The sequence below is a fragment of the Aristolochia californica genome, unplaced genomic scaffold (genome assembly GCF_029961685.1).
Source record: "Aristolochia californica isolate CCGP_79_NKW_82.1479 unplaced genomic scaffold, dmAriCali1.0.hap1 SCAF_7, whole genome shotgun sequence".
NCBI lineage: Eukaryota > Viridiplantae > Streptophyta > Magnoliopsida > Piperales > Aristolochiaceae > Aristolochia > Aristolochia californica.
The window spans coordinates 32,847,941-32,869,162 of record NW_027182268.1 but is presented as its reverse complement, the minus strand read 5'-3'; the positions used below and the strand labels follow the sequence as shown (position 1 = coordinate 32,869,162).

At 37.4% G+C, this 21,222-nt stretch overlaps 3 protein-coding genes across 4 annotated transcripts; all 3 read left to right on the top strand.

Moving 5' to 3' along the window:
- Positions 1–367: 367 nt before the first annotated feature.
- Positions 368–934, top strand: LOC137937328 (uncharacterized protein At2g29880-like). Its single transcript, XM_068782399.1, has 2 exons — positions 368–472; positions 557–934. Exons 1-2 carry the CDS (start codon positions 368–370, stop codon positions 932–934), a joined length of 483 nt encoding a protein of 160 aa, XP_068638500.1.
- A 510-nt stretch (positions 935–1,444) lies between these two features.
- On the top strand, positions 1,445–2,160 carry LOC137937327 (protein ALP1-like). Its single transcript, XM_068782398.1, has 2 exons — positions 1,445–1,568; positions 1,649–2,160. Exons 1-2 carry the CDS (start codon positions 1,445–1,447, stop codon positions 2,158–2,160), a joined length of 636 nt encoding a protein of 211 aa, XP_068638499.1.
- A 5,261-nt stretch (positions 2,161–7,421) lies between these two features.
- LOC137936688 (DExH-box ATP-dependent RNA helicase DExH10) lies at positions 7,422–20,748 on the top strand. Of its 2 annotated transcripts, XM_068781515.1 has the most exons (17): positions 7,423–7,612; positions 7,709–8,779; positions 10,193–10,507; positions 10,605–10,709; positions 10,813–10,881; positions 11,421–11,588; positions 11,662–11,733; positions 11,813–11,929; positions 12,047–12,274; positions 12,427–12,585; positions 17,267–17,356; positions 18,024–18,119; positions 18,547–18,700; positions 18,781–18,929; positions 19,024–19,119; positions 20,124–20,216; positions 20,539–20,748. In XM_068781515.1, the coding sequence occupies exons 2-17, from the start codon at positions 7,790–7,792 to the stop codon at positions 20,647–20,649; spliced, it is 3,012 nt and encodes a 1,003-aa protein (XP_068637616.1). In that variant the 5' UTR covers positions 7,423–7,612; positions 7,709–7,789; the 3' UTR covers positions 20,650–20,748. The 2 variants fall into 2 exon arrangements, with proteins under 2 accessions (XP_068637617.1, XP_068637616.1); XM_068781516.1 differs by having other exon boundaries at positions 7,422–8,779; positions 11,686–11,733.
- The last annotated feature ends 474 nt before the right edge of the window (positions 20,749–21,222 follow it).

Sequence of the window (21,222 nt, the reverse complement as noted above, 5' to 3'; positions counted from 1 at the left end):
GATGCTCTTCTGGTAAGTTTCTTATCCTTTTATGTATGAAGGCTTTAACTATGATGTGTGAAGTTTATGGCTCTTTCGTAAGCTCTATGTTTCATTGTCTACTTGTTATGAGTTTTAGATGGCTGGAAGGAGGAAAGGTAAAGACATTATGGATAGCACTACAAAGAGGTCATACGACACATGAACGTCTGACAAAGACTGTAAAATGCTTGATTTGCTCAGTGAGCAAGTCAATTTGGGTAACAAATTACCCAATGGAGTTTGGAAACATGAAGTTTTCAATGATTGTGTCAGGATGTTCAATATGGACGCAGCGAACCAAAAAACAGTAGAACAGTTGAAAAACCGTGTGAGGACTTAGAAAAGAATGTATATGATTGTGAGTACATGCCTAAACACTAGCGGCTTTGGGTGGGATCCAACAACCCAGAAAGTCATTGCTAGTAAGACAGTATGGCAAAACTACATAAAGGTTTGTAAATGTAACATAGAATATTATGTTTCTTGCTTTATTAATCATGCTTTTTAGTATTTTAAACAATAACTTTTCATGTAGACGCAAAGAGAAGCCGACAAGTATAGGCGAGACGGTTGTCTGCTCTATGAAAAATTGGCTATTGTGGTTGGAAACACTATGGTCGTAGGGAAAGCGAGACAAACAAGCATGGAGTCAAATGATAACCTTTCGACTTTTGTAGAAGGGACAACGATTGATGACATTGATGAAGATGATGCAGTCAGGGAGATCCCAACACCCAACATTATAGAGTCTCCAAGTGATGCTTCTCCGAAAAGCAAAGCACAAAGCAATGATGGGGATAGAACTTCTTCTATTCGGCGTAAGAAGAGATCCGAACCATTAGTTAAAAATGCTAACTGGATCGTTGAGGCTATTAACAATATGTCATCAACCCTTAGAGGACTATTTATATGATACAAGTTGGCTGGAAACTTGAAAAGTGTATAGGATGAATCAAACTATTTTTCTCAAGTTGGCTAGAATCTTGAAAAGTAGAGGACTTTTATCTGATACAAGGACAATATTTGTGGAAGAACAACTTGCATATTTTTGTATCATTGTTGGTCAACAACAATCTTACAGTGTCACCTCAGAGATGTTTGAAAGATCAAATTGGACAATTAGTAAGTATTTTAACAAGGTGTTAAAAGCTATTATTAGACTACAATCTGATGACATCAAGCAATCTTCAAGATGTACTCATTCAAAGATTTTGAATAGTGATATCTATTATCTATATTTTAAGGTAAATATAAAGTCGTTTGATGAATAATTTTGAGTTACTATAAAAATATATATGCGTATTAATGATTTTTTTATTAGGATTGTATTAGTGTCATCGATGGTACTCATATTAAAGTACATATCCCATTTGATCAACAAGCAAGATTCTGGAACAGGAAGGGTTTTCTCTCACAAAAGATAATGGTAGCATGTACATTTGACATGCAATTCACATATATACTTACTGGATGGGAGGGATCAGCAGCTGATTCACGTGTATTGAAGTCAGCATTAACCAGACAAGATAAACTTTATGTTCCTGAAGGTAAAAATCGGTTCTCTCTATATAGTCTATTTAAATTTATATTTGTTTTTAGATCATAATAGATATATATTTTATTGTAGGCAAATATTATTTGGTAGATGCTGGATATGCAAATCTTCCTGGGTTCTTGGCTCCCTATCGAGGTACTCGTTATCACTTGCAAGAGTTTGTGAATAATACTCCTACGGGTGAAAGAGAATTATTTAACCGAAGTCACTCATCTTTACGGCACACTATCGAGCATACATTTGGGGCTTTAAAAGCTCGTTTCAAGATATTAAAAGATGCTCCTCCTTTTGATTTTGATGTCCAGGTTAACATTGTGATTGCCTATTGTGTATTGCATAATTATATACGCATGGAAGATCATATGGATTTATTTGAAGATGAAGAAGCTGATTCAAGTAATGATTCTGGCGGAGAACATTGTGAAGATAACAATGAAAGTGATATTGAAGATAGTGACAATAGTGAAGATGTTGAGGATGATGTGGATACTCAAAGAAGTACTCAAAAGGAGTCTACAGTACAATCTGCAAGAGCATCATATTATCGAGATGTTTTAGCGATTCAAATCTGGCAAAATTATTGATTATTATATTATACTTTTGTATGAACAGATATATTTCTTTGTGTTGTACTTTTGTATGAACAGATATATTTCTTATATATTAAAAAGATGATTGAATTATATTTGTATTATTTTTATTTTTATTATTACGATATTTGTGTAGTACACTATGTAGTACGATATTTGTATAATTATTTCATATTTATATATTACAAAATTAAAATTTGATTACAATTTTAATAATATAAAAGTAAGCATTTGTTTACTTATTATATTTAATATATTATCGTTAGATATAATATTAATATTAATTTACTAATATTAATTTAATTTTCTGATAGTCGGATATATCAAAATATTTTATTTAATAAATAATCTATATTCACTTTACACAACACTTTCCATTGTGCACACTAACACAAACAAGTACTTTACACTGCACTTTTCATTGCACACACTAACACAAATAAGTACTTTACACTACATTTTCCATTACGCACACTAACACAAACAAATACTTTACATTCTATCTCACTTTCCCCAGGGAAAGTACTCTTCATTGTATTTCATTTCCCTCTGAACTTACATTGCGCACTAACCCCCCCCCCCCCCCCCCCCCCCCCCCCCCCCGCCCTCAAGTTAGTACCTATGAAAGATAACCTAAATGTTCATATTCATTAAGATACAATAATAAATAACTTTGCCACATATGAGTTGCTAACACATCTTGGTAATATGATACTCTAGCGGATTGTACTGTTTGCTCCCTTCCAATATTTGTTTGTTGGTTGTCATCATCCACAAGGTCATCACTATCATCGCTATCTTGATTATCATCTACACCATCAGCCTCATCATTTTATCCACTAGACTCATCACCTAAATCATCCTCTTCATTTTCAGAGATATTTAAGTAATCCTCCATACATATATAATTATGTAATATATAACAAGCAATTATAATTTTTATTTGGATCTCAAAAGTAAACGGAGGAGCATCTTTAAATAATTTAAATCGAGCTTTTAAGGCCCCAAAAGTACGCTCAATAGTAGTCATCAAGGATGAGTGCCTTCGGTTGAAGAATTCTTTCTCATTTTTAGGAGGATTGTCACCAAATTATGGAGCCAAGAATACTGGAAGATTTGCACAATCAACATCAACTAAATAATATTTACCTACAATAGAAGATATAAACCATGTGAATTAATTGAAAATAATAATAGATAAAAAATACAAAACAAAAAAATGTTATTTACCTTAAGGTACCCAAAGTTTATCTCATCTCGTTAATGTTGACTTCAGTACACATGAATCGGTTGTTGATTTTTCCCATCTAGCGAATACATAAGTGAATTGTATGTCAAATGTACATGTTGCTATTACATTTTGTGAGAGAAAACCCTTCCTATTTTAAAATATTGTTTATTGATCAAACGGGATGTGAGCTTTGATATGAGTTCCATCAATAACCCTAATACAATCCTAATGACACAATTTCAATTAATACGAACATAACTTTGATGTGAACCTAAAATTATTTATCAGATGGCTTGGATGTTATCTTAAAGAGGATAAAACATGGGATTGTTTAAAATATTTGCGTGAGTACTTCTCGAAGGCCGTTTAATGTAATCAGAGTGTAATTTGACAATTGCATCCAACACCTTATTGAAATATTTGTTTATGGTCCAGTTTGATCTATCAAACATATCTAATGTGACACTATACGATTATTTTTAACCAACAGTGAAGAGAAAATATGCAAGTTGTTCTTCCACTGAGATGGTCTTTATGTCTGATAAGAATCCTCTACTCTTTAATATTTCGGCCAATTTGAGAAAGATAGTTTGACTCATCTTGTAAACTTTCAGAAATTTAACAAGTGATTTTTCTAATGTTTTTTTTTTTCAAATACAATGGACTATCAATCCCATATGAACGTTGTACACGCTTATTGCAATGAAATAGATAATACTGTTATGGACTCAATAAGACTGAGTCATCTACTTTACTTTTATTATTTATGTTGCTTTTAATTTCGAATTTTATTGATTTGTAATAAGACTTAAAGGTAGGGGTAGAATTGGGTTTTATAACCCTAACCTATGTTGATGTTAATTACCCTATTTAAGGGGTAAGGATTGAGAAATAAAGCAAGTTCGAAATTAACATAAACTAGGGTAATTTAGGTTCCTTCTAGGCTCTCTATTCTAGGGTTCTTGGTGTGAACTCTCTTGGGGGTTTGCTGCATCCATTGGGGAGTCTTTGAGGAGATCTTGGAAGGAAAAGGAGGAGGAATCAGCCTTCTCTTCCATGCTGCAATAGTCATCCATCTCTTCGACGAACCAGCAGTGAGGGAAGGAGGATTTGGTTGAGTCTTAGCATCAAGAAAGGGATTTTCGAGTTGCTGAATTGAAGGAGGTCTTCAAGAGGTATTTTTATCTATCTTTTCCGAGTTTAGAAGAGCCAGAGACTGCCCTCTTTACATTCAGCATTGGTAGTTGCATGAATTCAGAAACCCTACTCATTGACGTGAGGTATAAAGTGGGATTTCATAATTGGATCCTTAAAACAGTCTCTTGCTTGAATTGGTGCATTCATAATTAAGAAAAGGAAACTCCTTTTCAAGGGGAATGAATTCAGTAAAGGGAAAGGGGTTGTTCTTGAGTAATTACAGCAAGTAAAACCCTCTTCACATGAATCATAAAAGAGGGGTTTCATATCTGAGTGCTTAAACAGTTCTTTAACTTGCTCGTTGCATCTATAATTGAGAAAAGGAAACTCCTTTTCAATTATAACGTGTGAGGGAAGAAAAAGATAGTTTCTTTTCACAAAAACGTGTTAAGAAACCCTCTAACAGTGCTGGATTCATATTCAACTCGCCGAGTTACTAGATCCATGGCTAGGGACCATAACAAATACCTTGCCTTAGAGAACATAATTGTGGTGAAGGTGAATGTAATGTCAATTTTTTGTTTGTGTGACAAATTATTCATGAATACCTACAAACACTTTCACAACCACAAAACCACTTATATCAACACACAAACACAAACACAAAAACACTTTTATCTTCACCACAAACACAATCAAAACCACAAAAACATAAATACAAACCCACCCTATTTTCATCACAAACACATCTCTATCTTAACTACAACCACAATCACAACCACAAAACCACAAAATGTATTAATGAAAAAACATAAACACAAACACACCCTATCTTCAGCACAAACACATCTCTGTTTCCACCACAACCACATCCACATCCAAATTTACAAACAACCACATCCATAACTCCAATCACATCCATTTAGAATAAAATATCATTTAGACGGCTTAGAATAGAGTTCTAGTAATGCGGAAAATATACAAAATGTTTCACAGTACATCATAATTTATTGACCTTGATGTAGTTTTGCCATACAGACTAACATGCAGTAACTCGGTATGCAGTTGCTTCCCAGCCGAACCCACTAGTGTTGAGACAACTCGTTACTGCTTGGTAAGTTTTCTTCCATGATCTTATTCGATTCTTGAGTTGTTCAATATTTTTTTATTAGTTGGGTCTTCATTGAACCTATTGACACAGTCCAAATATACCTCATACTTCCAAACCCCATTGGGCATTCTGTTCCCCATATTGACCTGCTCAACCAAGAGATCGAGTATTTTGCAGTCATCCACTAAGATCCAAATGTTATATGATCGAGGAGTTTATTGTCTTCTTCCAGCCATTTATAATCTAAATCTGAGATGGTCCTTATGGAATTTTTTTTTATTAGACAACCATTACCAGTCATAGTAACTAGGGACATAGGGAAACAAAAAAAAAAAAAAAAATACCATGTGGTGGATATTTATAACACACAAATCTCCTCACCACATGGCAACATCATTCTATAGCACTTCAAAAATATTCGATAACATTCTAAAACATTTCAAAATTAATCAAACTAATTCCATTGCAAATGACTAGAATAATGTAAAAACACACTCATCAAGTCCAAATTCGCCGAACACCCCTAGTAGATCCCCATATGACTTCGCAGTCACTACGAACCATACATCGTCAGTGATGGGGGTCAGGTTTCGTTGGTTAATGGACTCTCGTGTGGACGACTCAGCCTTGTTTGAACTGGACTAAATACCCCAAACCCTAAACCCTAAACCATAACCGAGAACCTTAAAAAATTAAAAATAACCAAAAACCCTAGACCTTAAAACCCCTAAAAGCCCCAAACCCTAAATCCTATCACCCCAAAAACTAAGAACCCTAATTTCTTTTGAAAAAAACCCTACACCCTAATTTCGTACCTAAAGGCTAAACCCTAGAATTAAAAAACCCTAAAAGCCCCAAACCCTATCACCCCAAAAATCGAGAACCCTAAAAAATATTTTAAAAACCATAAATCCTAATCCCTAAACCCTTAAATACCTTGAACAATACCCTAAATACACTAAACCCTAGCTCTAATCCCAAAATAAACCCTAACCCTAAATACCACAATTAGGCCACAATCAATATAAATTACGTACATAAATTAAAATTAAATTAAATACAACACTAAATCAATTGAAAAAAATTAGGGTTTCGGCTTACCTTTTGAAATTTAGGGAAAACCACTGGCGAATGGGAAAATCGATGTCTAAATGTTAAAAAATCAAAACCGAAATGGGTTAAATCGAAGAAAACCTCGGGGTGGGTGGGGGGGGCGCGGGCGCAAGAGAAAAGAGAGGGAGGCCGAGAGAGGAGACAAGGAGAGGAGATGTGTAGACGAAAAGAAGGGAGAGGGGAGAGGATATGTGAAGACGATGATAAGGGAGTACGAAGATGAGAAAAAGACGAGAGGGGCCGAAAAAATTTGTCGGGAAAGGAAGGTCGAGGGAGAGGGAGAACATAGGAAAATGAGGGAAATTTTTTCCTTCGAGGGGAGGGAGAAACGTAACCCACGTGCGATTCATGTAGATGACTCACAAAATATATATGAAACCTAATTCTCCCATTTTTGCGTTAGTACATTACCTGACATGATTCAAATAAAAAGGAGATAATTTTGGAGTAACGGCTTAATAGAATGAACTAAATAATACGAGAGAAATAAACCGTCGAATTCACTGACACTCGCTCCTCTCGCTCCTCTCCATCGTTTTACACGGATTTTAAGCAGAGTAAATTCCTTCGCTGGTGCGAGGACCAATAAATAAAATTCACTTTCAATAAAACTTTCACTTTCAAATTTCGCTAACCCCCTAAAATTCCTTCTTCCCTCTCTGCTCGACTTCCAGCGTTCCCGGTTCCCGTTTACCTTCCGGTTCGACCAGGCCTCTTGTACGATTAGCCCCGTCCGGCAATTTTACGGAGCTCCTCCACCACGATTTCTACTTCCGGCGTAATTTTAGAGAGCCGGCGAACTCTTTCGTTTTCCTCTTCGTCCTTCCTCTTTGTCTTTCGTCTTCTGGCGGCAGGTAGTGGTGGAGATGGTCCTTCTGCTTCTGAAATTTTTATCATAGAGAAAAAATTTATATATGGATTCGGGTCGTGATTAATCTTTGATATTTCAGTACGTATACGTACATATCTAGGGTCATCCCACTCTGAAGTTTCGATAGAACCTAAGTCATTTATCGAGAGCCCGGAAGGAAATGGGGGAGTCACCAACTCAGGGCAAGAGAAAATCACCTGAACCTGCCGATGTCTTGCAACAACCTTCTGAAGGATCTCAAATACCTCCTGAGCCAGCAGCTAAACGCCGTAGTCTGTCTCGTACATGTGTCCATGAGGTTGCAGTTCCTGTTGGGTACACTTCCTCCATTGATGAGACTCTACATGGAACACTTTCAAATCCTGTTTACAATGGTAACATGGCGAAAACCTACCCTTTTAACCTTGACCCGTTTCAGCAAGTATCAGTTGCTTGTCTTGAGCGGAAGGAGTCAGTTTTGGTATCTGCTCACACTTCAGCTGGCAAAACAGCCGTTGCAGAGTATGCTATTGCAATGGCATTCAGGGATAAGCAAAGAGTTATCTACACTTCCCCTTTAAAGGCATTGAGCAATCAGAAATATAGAGAGCTGAGTAAAGAGTTTTCAGACGTAGGCCTCATGACTGGGGATGTCACTCTTTCCCCCAATGCCAGTTGTTTGGTCATGACTACAGAAATTCTTAGAGGAATGCTTTATAGAGGTTCTGAGGTCCTGAAGGAGGTTGCGTGGGTTATCTTTGATGAAATCCATTATATGAAGGATCGAGAACGTGGTGTAGTTTGGGAAGAAAGTATTATATTTTTGCCTCCTGCCATTAAAATGGTATTTCTCTCTGCAACTATGTCAAATGCAACCGAGTTTGCTGAATGGATATGCAACTTGCACAAACAACCGTGTCATGTTGTATACACCGATTTTAGACCCACTCCTCTCTTGCATTATGTGTTTCCTATTGGAGGTTCTGGGTTGTATCTTGTTGTGGATGAGAACGAACAGTTTAGAGAGGACAAATTTATGGAGTTGCAGGATAATTTTACAAAGCAAAAAAAGATCATTGATGGCAACAAAAGTGGAGGTCCTAAAGCTAGTGGGAGGATTGCTAAGGGTGGGACTGCTTCAGGAGGATCTGATATATATAAGATTGTCAAGGTATGACATCTCTTGCCTTAACTTATTGTCTGATAATCTCAATTGCCATTGACGTTCATTTCCGTAAATCAATCTTGTAAGTATAATGTTATCAAGTTATGGAATTTGATATCTTTCTGTGAATCTATACACTGCGGTTCCCCTGATTATTTGCATTTGTGGTGAAATTCCTGTTTTAACCACATAAGATTTCATCATTTTCATCATTTGTGTGCACCTATCAAGTTCATCTTGGTAGCCATGTTGCTGTCAGTAGTTCGTTTAGTCACTTTACATTTAAGCAAATGCATGTGATTGTGTTTGTGTTATGGTCCTGGGTTAAGTACTTATGTCTTCCGCTCCTAACAGGCCGGTCCTTTGGGTAGTATTGGCTAAGTGCTCAACATTTGGTATCAGAGCGGGTTCCCACGTCGCGAGTTCGAGGCCTGGGGGGTGCAAAGGCTGGATTAAAATTACTGGTAGGTTCATAAGGGGCGACCTAGCGGAGGGGGCGACCTGGAGAACTGCGAAGGGGCACTAGAAGTAGGCCGCCGCTAGAGTAGGTCACCGGGTTGGGCCAGTGTCGTTGCGTCGCCATGGTCATCGGCTCGCGAAGGTGGGGTGTGATGTTATGGTCCTGGGTTAAGTACTTATGTCTTCCGCTCCTAACAGGCCGGTCTTTTGGGTAGTATTGGCTAGGTGCTTAACAGTTTGCATGTCAATAGGCAGTTCACTTATCGTTCTTCTCATTTGTCTTTCTTGATCCTCTTCCACAATTGAAGTATAGTTTATGTTAAGGAATAGTCTCACATGAATTAGTGAGTACAAAAATCTTGAGTTTATTAGTTGAGAAAGAGGTTTCCTAAGTTGGCTAGTCATTTTGGGATAGACCTTGGACCCAACTTAATATGGTATCAAAGTAGGTATTTATATATGGGCCTATACCTAAACTATCCACTTTTAGACCCACAAAAGAGGGTCTACACCTAAATTATCTACTTGTAGAGCCACAAAAGAGGGTATGCACCTAAACTATCCACTTGTAGACCCACAAAAAAGGGACTGCACCAAAAAATTATCCACTTTTAAAGCCACAAAAGAGGGCCTACACGTGAGGGTAAGTGTTTAGGAATAGTTCCACATGGATTAGTGAGTACAAAGATCTTGAGTTTATTAGTTGAGAAAGAGGTTTCGTAATTTGACTAATCATTTTGGGATGGGCCTTGGACCCAACTTAACAATTTACAAAGACATGTTTTCTTTCTTTCTTTCGTTTTTTCATCTATCCACATATCTCAGGTGTACCTGGAAGTGTAGGGATGAAATTCGTGGCCAATGTTTTCTTGCTTAGAGATCATCCAAGTAATTGTTGCTATCTTTCAAATTGAAATAGTCATGGTTGTTGCCTACAAAAATGATGAAATGTTGTTGCAGATGTGTATGGAGAAAATGTTCCAGCCAGTTATTATTTTCAGCTTTAGTAGAAGAGAGTGCGAACAGCATGCTATTTCCATGTCGAAACTTGACTTCAATACAAAAGAGGAGAAGGATGTTGTAAAAGAGGTCTTTGAGAATGCAATACTTTGTCTGAATGAAGAAGATAGAAGTTTACCTGCTATTGAATTGATGTTGCCACTTCTTCAGCGTGGTATTGCCGTGCATCATTCGGGCCTTCTCCCAATAATTAAGGAAACAGTTGAACTTTTATTCCAAGAAGGTCTTGTAAAAGCCCTCTTTGCTACAGAAACAGTGCGTTGTCAACTCTTACAGTCTACTATATTCATTTTTTTGGACTTCGAGTGTTAAGTTGAATCTCATTGTTCTTTCTTTTCCTTGTGCGTGGCAGTTTGCCATGGGTTTAAATATGCCTGCTAAAACAGTAGTGTTCACATCAGTCAAAAAGTGGGACGGTGATAGTCATCGTTACATTGGATCTGGTGAATACATCCAGGTAAATGTTGGGCAAATGATTTTCATGGTTGCTAATTTGTTGTAGCTAATTCCTTGGACTTCTCCATGATAATTCCTATTATCTAATATTGTTATGTGGATAGATGAGTGGCCGAGCAGGGCGTCGTGGCAAAGACGAACGTGGCATTTGCATAATTATGGTTGATGAGAAGGTGCGTTACTGTTAACTACAGTATATTCATCCTGCACCATTCAACTTATTAGTTTTTTAGTTCTTGAATAAGTAGTTAAAGCTTCTGGTTGTAGTATTGAAATTTTACTTGAAGTTATTCATGATGCCTAGGTGGGGTAGCACTTGTAAGTATTTAAATGGGAGATTTGGACCTGTAACAGCTATTATCTAGTTATCTGCTAGGGCTGCTCTGCATATGATACTTGAGAGGTTCAATTAGTATGAGTTGGGTTATTGTTTTTTTATTTTAGTGAGTGAGACCATTACCTTCATGGTTATCATGGTGTCAGTTGTCTTATATTATTTCCCGATTCCCTTTTGTTAGTTTTTATCACGTATTAATGGTGCTGAACTTTAGCACTTCATTTCATTAGTATTTATAGATCCTACCTTCTGGAGAAAACAATGTGCAGCAGAAAACAATAGTTGTGAACTTTGCATTCAATCTTGTTCTACCATGAACCTGTTTCAGTAGTTGTTTGTACTGCTTACATAGAGTTCTCTTGTGTCTGATTTCAGTTGGAGATGACTACTTTGAAGGACATGGTCTTGGGTAAGCCTGCTCCTTTAGTCAGCACCTTCAGACTAAGCTATTATTCAATTTTGAATCTAATGAGCCGGGCTGAGGGCCAATTTACTGCTGAGCATGTTATCAAGAATTCATTCCATCAGTTTCAGCATGAAAAGGTTTTATCTTTCTCCCTTTCCCCCTTTGTTTGGTTATCATTTTGGCAGGGTTGACCTGTTTCTTTTTCTTCAGGCATTACCTGATATTGGAGAAAAGGTTTCTAAGCTTGAAAAAGAGGCTGCTATGCTGGACGCATCAGGAGAGGTGGCCTTTTTTTTCATCTGTTTTACTCCCGCCAATTCAGTTTTTTTATGGACTGAAAATTTCTTCTTTTGGCATATAGGCTGAACTTGCTGAATACCATAAGTTGAGGCTTAATATAGCAGAACTTGAAAAGAGGGTGATGGCCGAAATCACTAGACCAGAGAGAGTTTTGTATTTTCTTCTTCCTGGTAGGCTGGTATGACCTCATCTTAGTCATTTTCTTCTTCCAGTTCATTTTAAGATTTTGGTTATGCAGCATTCTACTGATGCAAATTGATCAAGTGTGATATTATTGATACATTCAAAATCGCAGGTTAAAGTACGGGATGGTGGTACTGATTATGGTTGGGGGGTGGTGGTCAATGTGGTAAAAAAACCTGCTGCTCCTTTAGGTGCTCTGCCATCTTCCCTGACCTCTTTGCGTAGCAGTGGAGCTTATATGGTGGATATATTGCTTCAGTGCTCTCCTGGTCTAAGTGAGAACGTTGGCCAACCGAAGCCATGCCCACCTCGTACCGGGGAAATGGGTGAAATGCATGTGGTGAGTTGAAAGATAGCTCATGAGAAGAAACATTAGCAGGCCGGTTTCACATTTCTTGACAGTTGGCAGTTCAAATTCTAAGGCCATTACAACTTGTTGTTTTGATTCTCTGCATTGGATCGAATGATATTTGTGGATGTGACTTGGTGCAGGTTCTTGTACAGTTGTCTCTAATTTGTGCTATCAGCAGTATCAGAATATCTATTCCTTCCGATCTTCGGCCAGTGGAAGCAAGGCAAGGTGTACTCCTGGCTATTCAGGAACTAGGAACACGTTTTCCCAAGGGCCTTCCAAAACTGGATCCTGTAAAGGTATATATCTATTTATGTTCAGGAAAGTGTGGATTTAACTGCCTCTTAAACAGTGTATTTTAACTGAATTATGTTGTATTTCTTGTAAATTGGTGAATTTTTCTGATTTTATCTTATACTTCGCAACGTATCTAGTCATTTTATTTCACTGGACTGATCTAATTTAATACTTCTCATTGTATCTAGTCAATTTATTTCAATGGACTAAAAACTTTATGTGTTTTAAGTCAAAATTTTGATATTGTGTTTTTTTATTTTATTTCTTTTTTGAATGGTTAGATAACTCATTTTGGAGTCTGTAACTTGCAAAACTTTGGAACTTGTGAACTAAGATCTGCAGCTGTAAATTCTGGGGTCTTAAGTCTTGTTATGTGTTAATGTGATTGTTTTAGTACATACTGAAGAGGACTTTTTAGGGTCCACAGACTCATTATAGGAATCTTGCTTGTAATCCCATTTCACGAGTCCCTTTTCTAGAAATTCTTTTTGATGTCCTCTTACTTGCTCTAAGGTTGAGTGATTCATAGATACCTCCCTCATGTTTTTTGTTTGATGTTCTAAATTTGTTTTGTAGTACATCTAAAATGTTGTATGTGTTTGTCAATCTGAAAATAATTGTACTGTGATAGCCATCATTATAGGTTATGTGCCCATTGAAGGAGTTAAATAGAACCTAAAGGTTTCTTCTTCCTTATTTCCTGTAATTTCATAATAAAGGTAATAATTATGAAAAATAAAATACAATCTGAAAAAGGTGTACTATGTGCATGTCATTCTCTGTTATGGCCTATTAAACCCACAATCTTGCCTTCATGTTTTTTTTTCAGATGTTGAATGTGGCAAATAAGCTATGCATATTTTTTTTTGTTTTTTTTATGAATAGTGCGTATATTGATAAGGAGAAGAGAAAATTACAAACCTAGGTTTGGGGGCCTGACTCCACAACAAAGTGTTGGAGAGAAATGCCCACCTTGGCCTGGGTGTCTGCCAGGTGATTAGCAAAGTGTGTAATGTGATTCTATTTACAGTTTAAAGGGAAAAATAAATTACATATTTTATTGAACATATCCCAATGACGTCATGGGGGCTTGACGGGGGTTGCACACCAATTGATGATCACTTTGAATCGCCTTCAATACAAAGGGGACCAAAGAGGTGGCTAGAGAAGATTTTGAGCCCGTGCAACAGTCCCGAGAGTTCTTTTTGAAATGTTGATAATTTTATTTCAAAGAGAAGGAGGGTACATCAAGGGAGACTTCCCCTAACAAAAAGAGATTGAAGGGGGGTTCCAATTTAGCACACAAATTAGTAGTCGAATTGGCTGATCTAAGTACATGAGACCAAGTACAAGAAGTGGTGGAAACATTGTCCAAAATATCAAAAAAATATGCCGGTGACGCCATGTGGGGAAGGATGAAGTGGAACACCATCTGATGACGACCTTGGAGTCTCCCTCTATGATAAGGGAACCACTGAAGTGGTCTTGAAAAATACAAATCGTGAAGGAGACCAAAGAACTCAGCAGTGGTCGAGTCAGCAATATCGAGAGGGCCAGAGTAAGAGAGCATGGCAGTGCCTCCCGAATAAAAAATACCCCACCAAAATCAGCCAAACCAGGGTTCCCAAAGGCGTTGCCATCAAAGTTTAACTTATAATATCCAGTGGGAGGAGGGGCCCAAACAACAACTTGGTGGGGGGCATAGGGGACAGACATTTAAGCAACATTCTTCCAGTTGGTGCGGGTCAGGGCACAAGAGAGGCAGGTGAATTCTTTCTGAGTGCGGATCCAGGTAGAGATGAGCCTTGTGTCAGTGTAGCAAACCTCTGTAGCATAGCAGAAAGCACAGTCCAACCGTTTGAAGTTCCTCTCATTCCAGAGGCACCAAGGGACAAAAGCAATGCAGGCAGCTAGTAGAAGCTTGCCCAGGTTGGGAAGGTGGGTCGCAGAGGAGGAACGACACATGGTGCTTAGGTCGAGTGGGATGCAGAAGCTGAGACCCATACTGTTAATCATGCAAGTCCAAACCTCTAGGTGAAACCACAGTGGAGGAGAAGGTGGTTAATAGTTTCAGCTTCCGTCCCGCATAAGAGGTAGAGAAGATCAGGAGCGGTGTCTGTAATGAGGATCTTGTTGCAGCTGGCACTCCAAAGAAAAAACTTTACCTTCGGCGGGGTCGACAAACGCCAAGCAAAGGCTACCTGGTGAGGGGCGGGTTGCCAAGTCCATCCTATAAGATGGCAGTAGGCCAAGGAGACCAAGAATCGATTGCTGTCATCAGGGAGCCAAATCATCCGGTTAGTCGTTTGATGACGGACCTTAACACTACCAAGACTATCAATCAAGCTACATACAGAAATGACTTTCTCATCAATAAGGCCGTGTCTAAGACAAAGATTCCATGAGCCACTGCCCCTAGTGTTAGAGACAGATAAGTCGCGGTTAGTGGTGGATAAGACGAGGCAAGAGAGCCATCGCCCAACCACCAATCCGTCCAGAAGCACAAACTGAAGCCATCTCCAACAAAGAACCGAATGGCAGTGCGGAATGTGGAGAGCAAATGGAATAGGAGAGAGGTGACGACAGTTGCAGTCAGTGATCCATCTATCTCCAAGATGCCAAAGCTTGAAGGCAACCATTGGCTTCCACGAAGCCCCCGAGGTAGAGTTGAGCTTCCAAAACAACTTGAGTAATAGAGCATGCCCCGTTTCCTTGGTGCGTCTAATCTCGAGACCACCCAAAGACTTTGGCATACACACTTCATCCCAACTGACAAGGTGATAGTGAAACTCATTTCTAGTGTCGTGCCACAGAAAACGTCTCTTGATCTTGTCGATGCGCCGGCTAATAGGCTATGCATCTTAATGAATCTGAGTTAGAAGACATTGAGTATGCAAGTGTGAAATATATATTGCATGCAATCATTAAGAGCAGGGGAAAATAAAGAGATACTCATGCTTGAATAATTGTAGTTTGCAACGGCATTCTATTAGTGCCGTCTTATTACTTCCGTTGATATTAAGGTGCTGAGAAATGAAGAATTTTGTTGGATTTTTTTTTTTTTTTTTGGAGTTTGGTTTCAGTTCAAAATAACTAGCCACTTAGTAGGCATATTGTTCAACCTTGTAACAGATTTGTTAAAGGAATAATCTCACATAGATTAGTGAGCACGAAGATTTTGAGTTTATTAGTTGGTAAAAAGGTTTCCTAAGTTGGCTAGTCATTTTGGGATATGCCTTAGACCCAATTTAACATGGTATCAGATCGGGTATTCATATGTGGTCCTGCACCTAAACTATCTACTTGTAGAGCCACAAAAGAGGGCCTACACCTAAAAAAAAAATTATCTACTTGTAAAGCTACAAAAGAGGGCCTACACCTAAACTGCCTACTCCTAAATTATCCACTTGTAGAGCCACAAAAGATGGTCTACACGTGAGGAATAGTCCCACGTAGATTAGTAAGTACAAAGATCTTGAGTTTATTAGTTGGTAAAGAGGTTTCCTAAGTTGGCTAGTCATTTTGGGATAGGCCTTGGACCCAATTTAACAAGATTAAATTTTCTTCTCATTTTTCAATGTGGGACTTTTTCTCACTCAACACTCCCTTTCATTTTCATGCTTACACATAACAGGTCTGAGACATGGTCAAAAACCCTCTAATGGGGCGGCCAATAACACACAGGCTCTTATTTTATGGAGCGCACAACACAAATAACCTAGGAAGCACAAACTAGACCTTGGCCCACACACATAATCTACACTCATACCATGTTGGATTTTTGGATTGAGCCCGGTTCCATCCCAAAATGATTAGCCACTTAGGAGCCCTATTGCTCAATCTTATAACCCACTCAACAAATCAATTCCAATTGTTTCATCGTCCTCAATTGCTGTTATATTTAGTAATATGACTTGCACCTCACAAACTCATTTTCACTTGCCGCTGCAATATTATTGTGTATCAGAGACTTAAATGACCAATATTCAGCTACTTTGTCTCATTAATGAGTACCAGATAATGAAGATTTATGTCGAGGATGGCAGTGGTATTGTTATTAATGTTTTTTTTTTTATAAGCTGTTGTTTTCTTCTCCTTGTTGTTGCTTTTGTTAAAACTGTAGTCATTAAAGGAAAATCCATGATATAGACATGCAGCTTCAAAAGTTTTGGGTATTATGAACAGTGTAAAATCATATAATATGGAAGTAAAGAGAAGAGAAAGAAGGAAGAAATGGGTGAAAAGAGGGAGAAAGGCTGCATGGAGAGCCAGCAGCAGTTAGGGAGAAATTCGATCCTTAATCTCTTTATTACATCACAAGTAAAAAAGATGATCAAAAAGAAAAAAAATTGCCCGTAATACATGTGTCAACTGTATACAGCGATATAAGGCCAAAAATGAAACAATAATAAGACTGATGAATCACTTTCCTATGACCTTCCTAGCCAACAGAAATCATGAATATATATGTGTAAGGACCAAAATACCTCCAGTTCCATATTTTCATACAAACAACATTTTTATGAACTGGTTATGCTTAAGAACCAAACCAGCCTGCCCACTCTGACTTTCTGTTTCCTGTTCATGTGAAGGAGTTTTAAGCAATGTATTTATGAGAAAGACAAATAGTTTCTGGTGTTTTGATTTTATTTTATTAGCTTTGCTTTGGATGTTATCTGGCAGGATATGGGCATCCAGGAACCAGAGTTTGTTGATTTGGTTAACCAGATTGATGAACTAGAGCAGAAACTACATGTTCATCCACTCCATAAGGTTTGGCACCGATACTGGAAATCTTGGGTTTGATAAATAGTTTTATTCATATGAGTTAAATGGTTTCTACTCTTAGTTTGGGGTTTGGGTCAATGGCTACGAAGGGAGGTTTCTAATGTGAGGCCTTGGATTCAAGTCTAACCAGGGTATCGGGTGTAGTAGCATATATGTGTCATCACATTCAAGAAATAGTTAAACCACTTGAGTCGCATAGCTTTCGTACTACATTTGTTTCTAGCAAAGCTTTGAATTCTTATTTAATTCTCTAGTTAAGTATCATCCATTGAGCTGTTTGTTTCAATGCACTTCACTCATCTCTTTGTCCTGCATGAAGAACCACATGATCCTGCAATAATAAACTATAATTTAGCTAGAGACATTCTGGCTGTAATTTTAGCTTGAGGTGTTGGTGCATCCTCCCTATATTTTCAAGTCTAAACTGTAACTTTCTCCACTTTTACGAATTTGCATCATAAAAGAGTGGAACTTTTATTTCAGGGATCACCATTCAAACAAAACAAATAACTGATAAAGTTAAAGGAATCGTTTTTGCTTTGACTTTTAAACAATATGCCAAACATTTTCTGTATCACTCTGCCTTTTCTTATCACCCATTTTTCACTATAGTTTCTCTTATTATTCTATTTTAACCATTCCATCTCCTCAGTCCTACCAAGATGAGCAGCAGATAAAGTGTTTCCAAAGAAAGGCAGAGGTGAATCACGAGATTCAACAGCTTAGGTCAAAGATGCGGGATTCTCAGGTGAAGATATACTAGTTAAATTCTCGCAAACTGTGCTTTTCAAAGCTTGAGTTGAATTCTGTTCTCCTATTGTTTTTCTTTTCTTTCTTTTTTTTTTTTTTTTTTTTTTTTTGAAGCAACTCCCACTGTTTCCTTTGTACTCTTTTCTTTATATTGATTTGAGTTTTGACTCTAGGGGATCGTTATCTCCTGGGCCTGATAATATCTATACGGTTTAATGTTGACCTAGTTTCGACATGATAGGAATTAGGTTTTGTTTCTTTACACCTCTACCTAGAAAAATATATGAAGTGTGTGTTTTAGTCCTTGCTTACAAGGTTAGTCCAAATGGCTTGGTCAGGGGTGGAAGCTACTGCAATGATGTGTGACAGTTTTTTGTATATTTTCTCATTATGGAAATGTAAAAATGCCAATTTTATTTTTACAGCTTCAAAAATTCCGTGATGAACTGAAAAATCGTGCCCGAGTTTTGAAAAGGCTTGGCCATATTGATTCTGATGGTGTAGTTCAACTGAAGGGAAGAGCTGCATGCTTGATAGATACAGGAGATGAACTGTTGGTGACTGAATTGATGTTTAATGGTGATTTTTGCTCCTAAAGGTTAGATATTTTCTATTTCAGAAATTTTCTTGCACCAAAATCTAATTAAGTATTTGGTTAGGTACTTTCAATGATCTTGATCACCACCAAGTTGCCGCACTTGCTAGCTGCTTCATTCCAGGAGATAAATCAAATGAGCAGATACAATTGAGAAAGGAGCTAGCCAAGCCTCTGCAACAGCTGCAAGAAACGGCCAGAAAAATTGCTGAGGTATGAAAATGTGTTGGTGTAGCATATTTTCTTTCCTGGTCAATAATCATTCATTGTATCATATGTTGTATAATGGGAGTATGTATGTATCCAGATACAACGGGAGTGCAAGTTGGAGATAAATGTCGAAGAGTATGTGGAATCAACAGTTAGACCATACCTGATGGATGTCATCTATTGTTGGTCAAAGGTTTGTCCGATTTTCTTTTTCTTTTTTTTTCTTTTTTCTGTTTTTCTCTTGTGTTTTAGTTTTTCTTGTATATTTTGTTTTTGAGAAAGTTTTTGTTGTATATTGAAACCGGCTATCAAGAATAGGGACTCTCCTTTCCTAAGTTATCAGGATCAAGAAAAAGTACCAGAGATTTAATTGGTCCCAGTTTGGCTGTAGAGCATAATAGTGAATTGATGTCAAGGGTGAAGCGAACGCATTCTCTGCTTCATGATCACTAACATAATACTGAATGTTCACATTAAATCTGCTATTATCAAGGATGAAGCAAATGCGGTCCTCCACACTGTGATCACTAACATAATACTGGATGTTCGCATTAAGCCTGCTATTCCTTCGAATGCAGTGATTGGAAGCAGAAAATATTAGTACTGCTTACTACTGTATAGTGCCATGCCATATTGCTTCTAGTTCTTACTTTTCTTCTGTGCATTCAACTGTAATACTATATGGGAATCATACGTGTACTGCCTTAAATGTCTTTTGGGGATCATGCCTATTGATGTGTGTTTTATCTAGATGGCTTTCCAAAGAGTTGCCGTTCACCTAACTGACATTTATGATTGATATTGTTATGCAAATATGAGAAGTAACGGTTACAACAGATTATTGCTGATGTTGCTGTTGAGTTGACAGTGCAGACCTCAGGTTGATGAGTGTGATGCAAAATGATGACCCAGGTGGATCATAATAATCCAATATTGACTTAGCATCACTCAGTTGCATAATAGCTGACAATTGAAGTGTTTCTTATGATATAATTTGGAAAAGAGGGGCAAAAGATTATTGTGCCCATAAACTAGTATCACCACTTGAGCATGGAATTTTTCATTATTTAAATTTTTTCTCAAAAAAATGATGACATTTGCTGGATGGCAGAATGCTTAACCTGGTTGAATGGTTTGATTTACCCTGCTGAACCAATGCCCTTGTGTTTGTTACTCATCGTTAACTCAATTTCTTAGGGGGCAACTTTTGCGGAAGTTATTCAAATGACAGACATTTTTGAAGGGAGCATAATACGTCTTGCGAGGAGGTTAGATGAGTTTTTGAACCAGGTAATATTGGACATCCCCATCTTTGGCAAGGTTCTTGTTTAAGATATGAAGCTGTTAATTGATAAGGAATCAACATGAAGTAGGAGCTGGGGCAAATCAAGTAACTAGGCAGTTTTATTGACTGAATGTGTGGACTCATTCCTACACCTAATATTATCCATCATCTGCTTCAGCTTCTCTATTGACTGCAATTCTTGAAAATGGTTATTTGAGCTCACAACTGCATTTTGTGTTGAGTGAACTTGCATTATTGCTGTCAAACTATCATTTTACGAGTTTTCATACTTGCATGATCTTGACAAAATAAAAATGGTCTTTTCAGTTGCGTGGAGCTGCTAAGGCTGTTGGGGAAGTAGATTTGGAGAAAAAGTTCGGTGCAGGTAGTGAGAGCCTCCGTCGAGGAATAATATTTGCCAATTCATTGTATTTGTAAAAGTAGGTGCTATTGGCTATTGGCTTTTGGCTTTTGGAGATGCACTAACAGCAGGGTCTGATTCTGGCCACCACTAATGAAATTTGATCTTCCTCGGGCTTTCTTCTTTGTCCTTTAATCATAGATAAATTTTGATCTGCCTGAGGATGTTTTCCTTCCTTACATATGTAACTTAATAGCTGAATAAATAGTATGTTAGCTTAGTATTGATTACTTTTAAAAAAGTGATTGCATCCTTTCCTGTAAAATCCATTGAAAGTGTTGAAGGATCATACCAAGCCATAGGTTAATTTGATCTTAATACAGTGATAAGTTTTCATATTTTATTTAACATTGCTTGTGTGATTGAAGTTTAAGTTTTGCACATAAAATGTGTAAAGTTGTGTTTAACATCTATCTCAAAAAGATTAGCTAATTTTTTTATAAAAAAAATCAACTAATAAATTCAAAATCTTTATATTTAGTAATCCATGTCAGATAACACTCTTCACATGTAATTTTTTTTTTTTTTTGAGATTTTTAATGTAGATAATTTGGGTAAAACCTTAACTATCATGTAAAGTTGGAATGTAA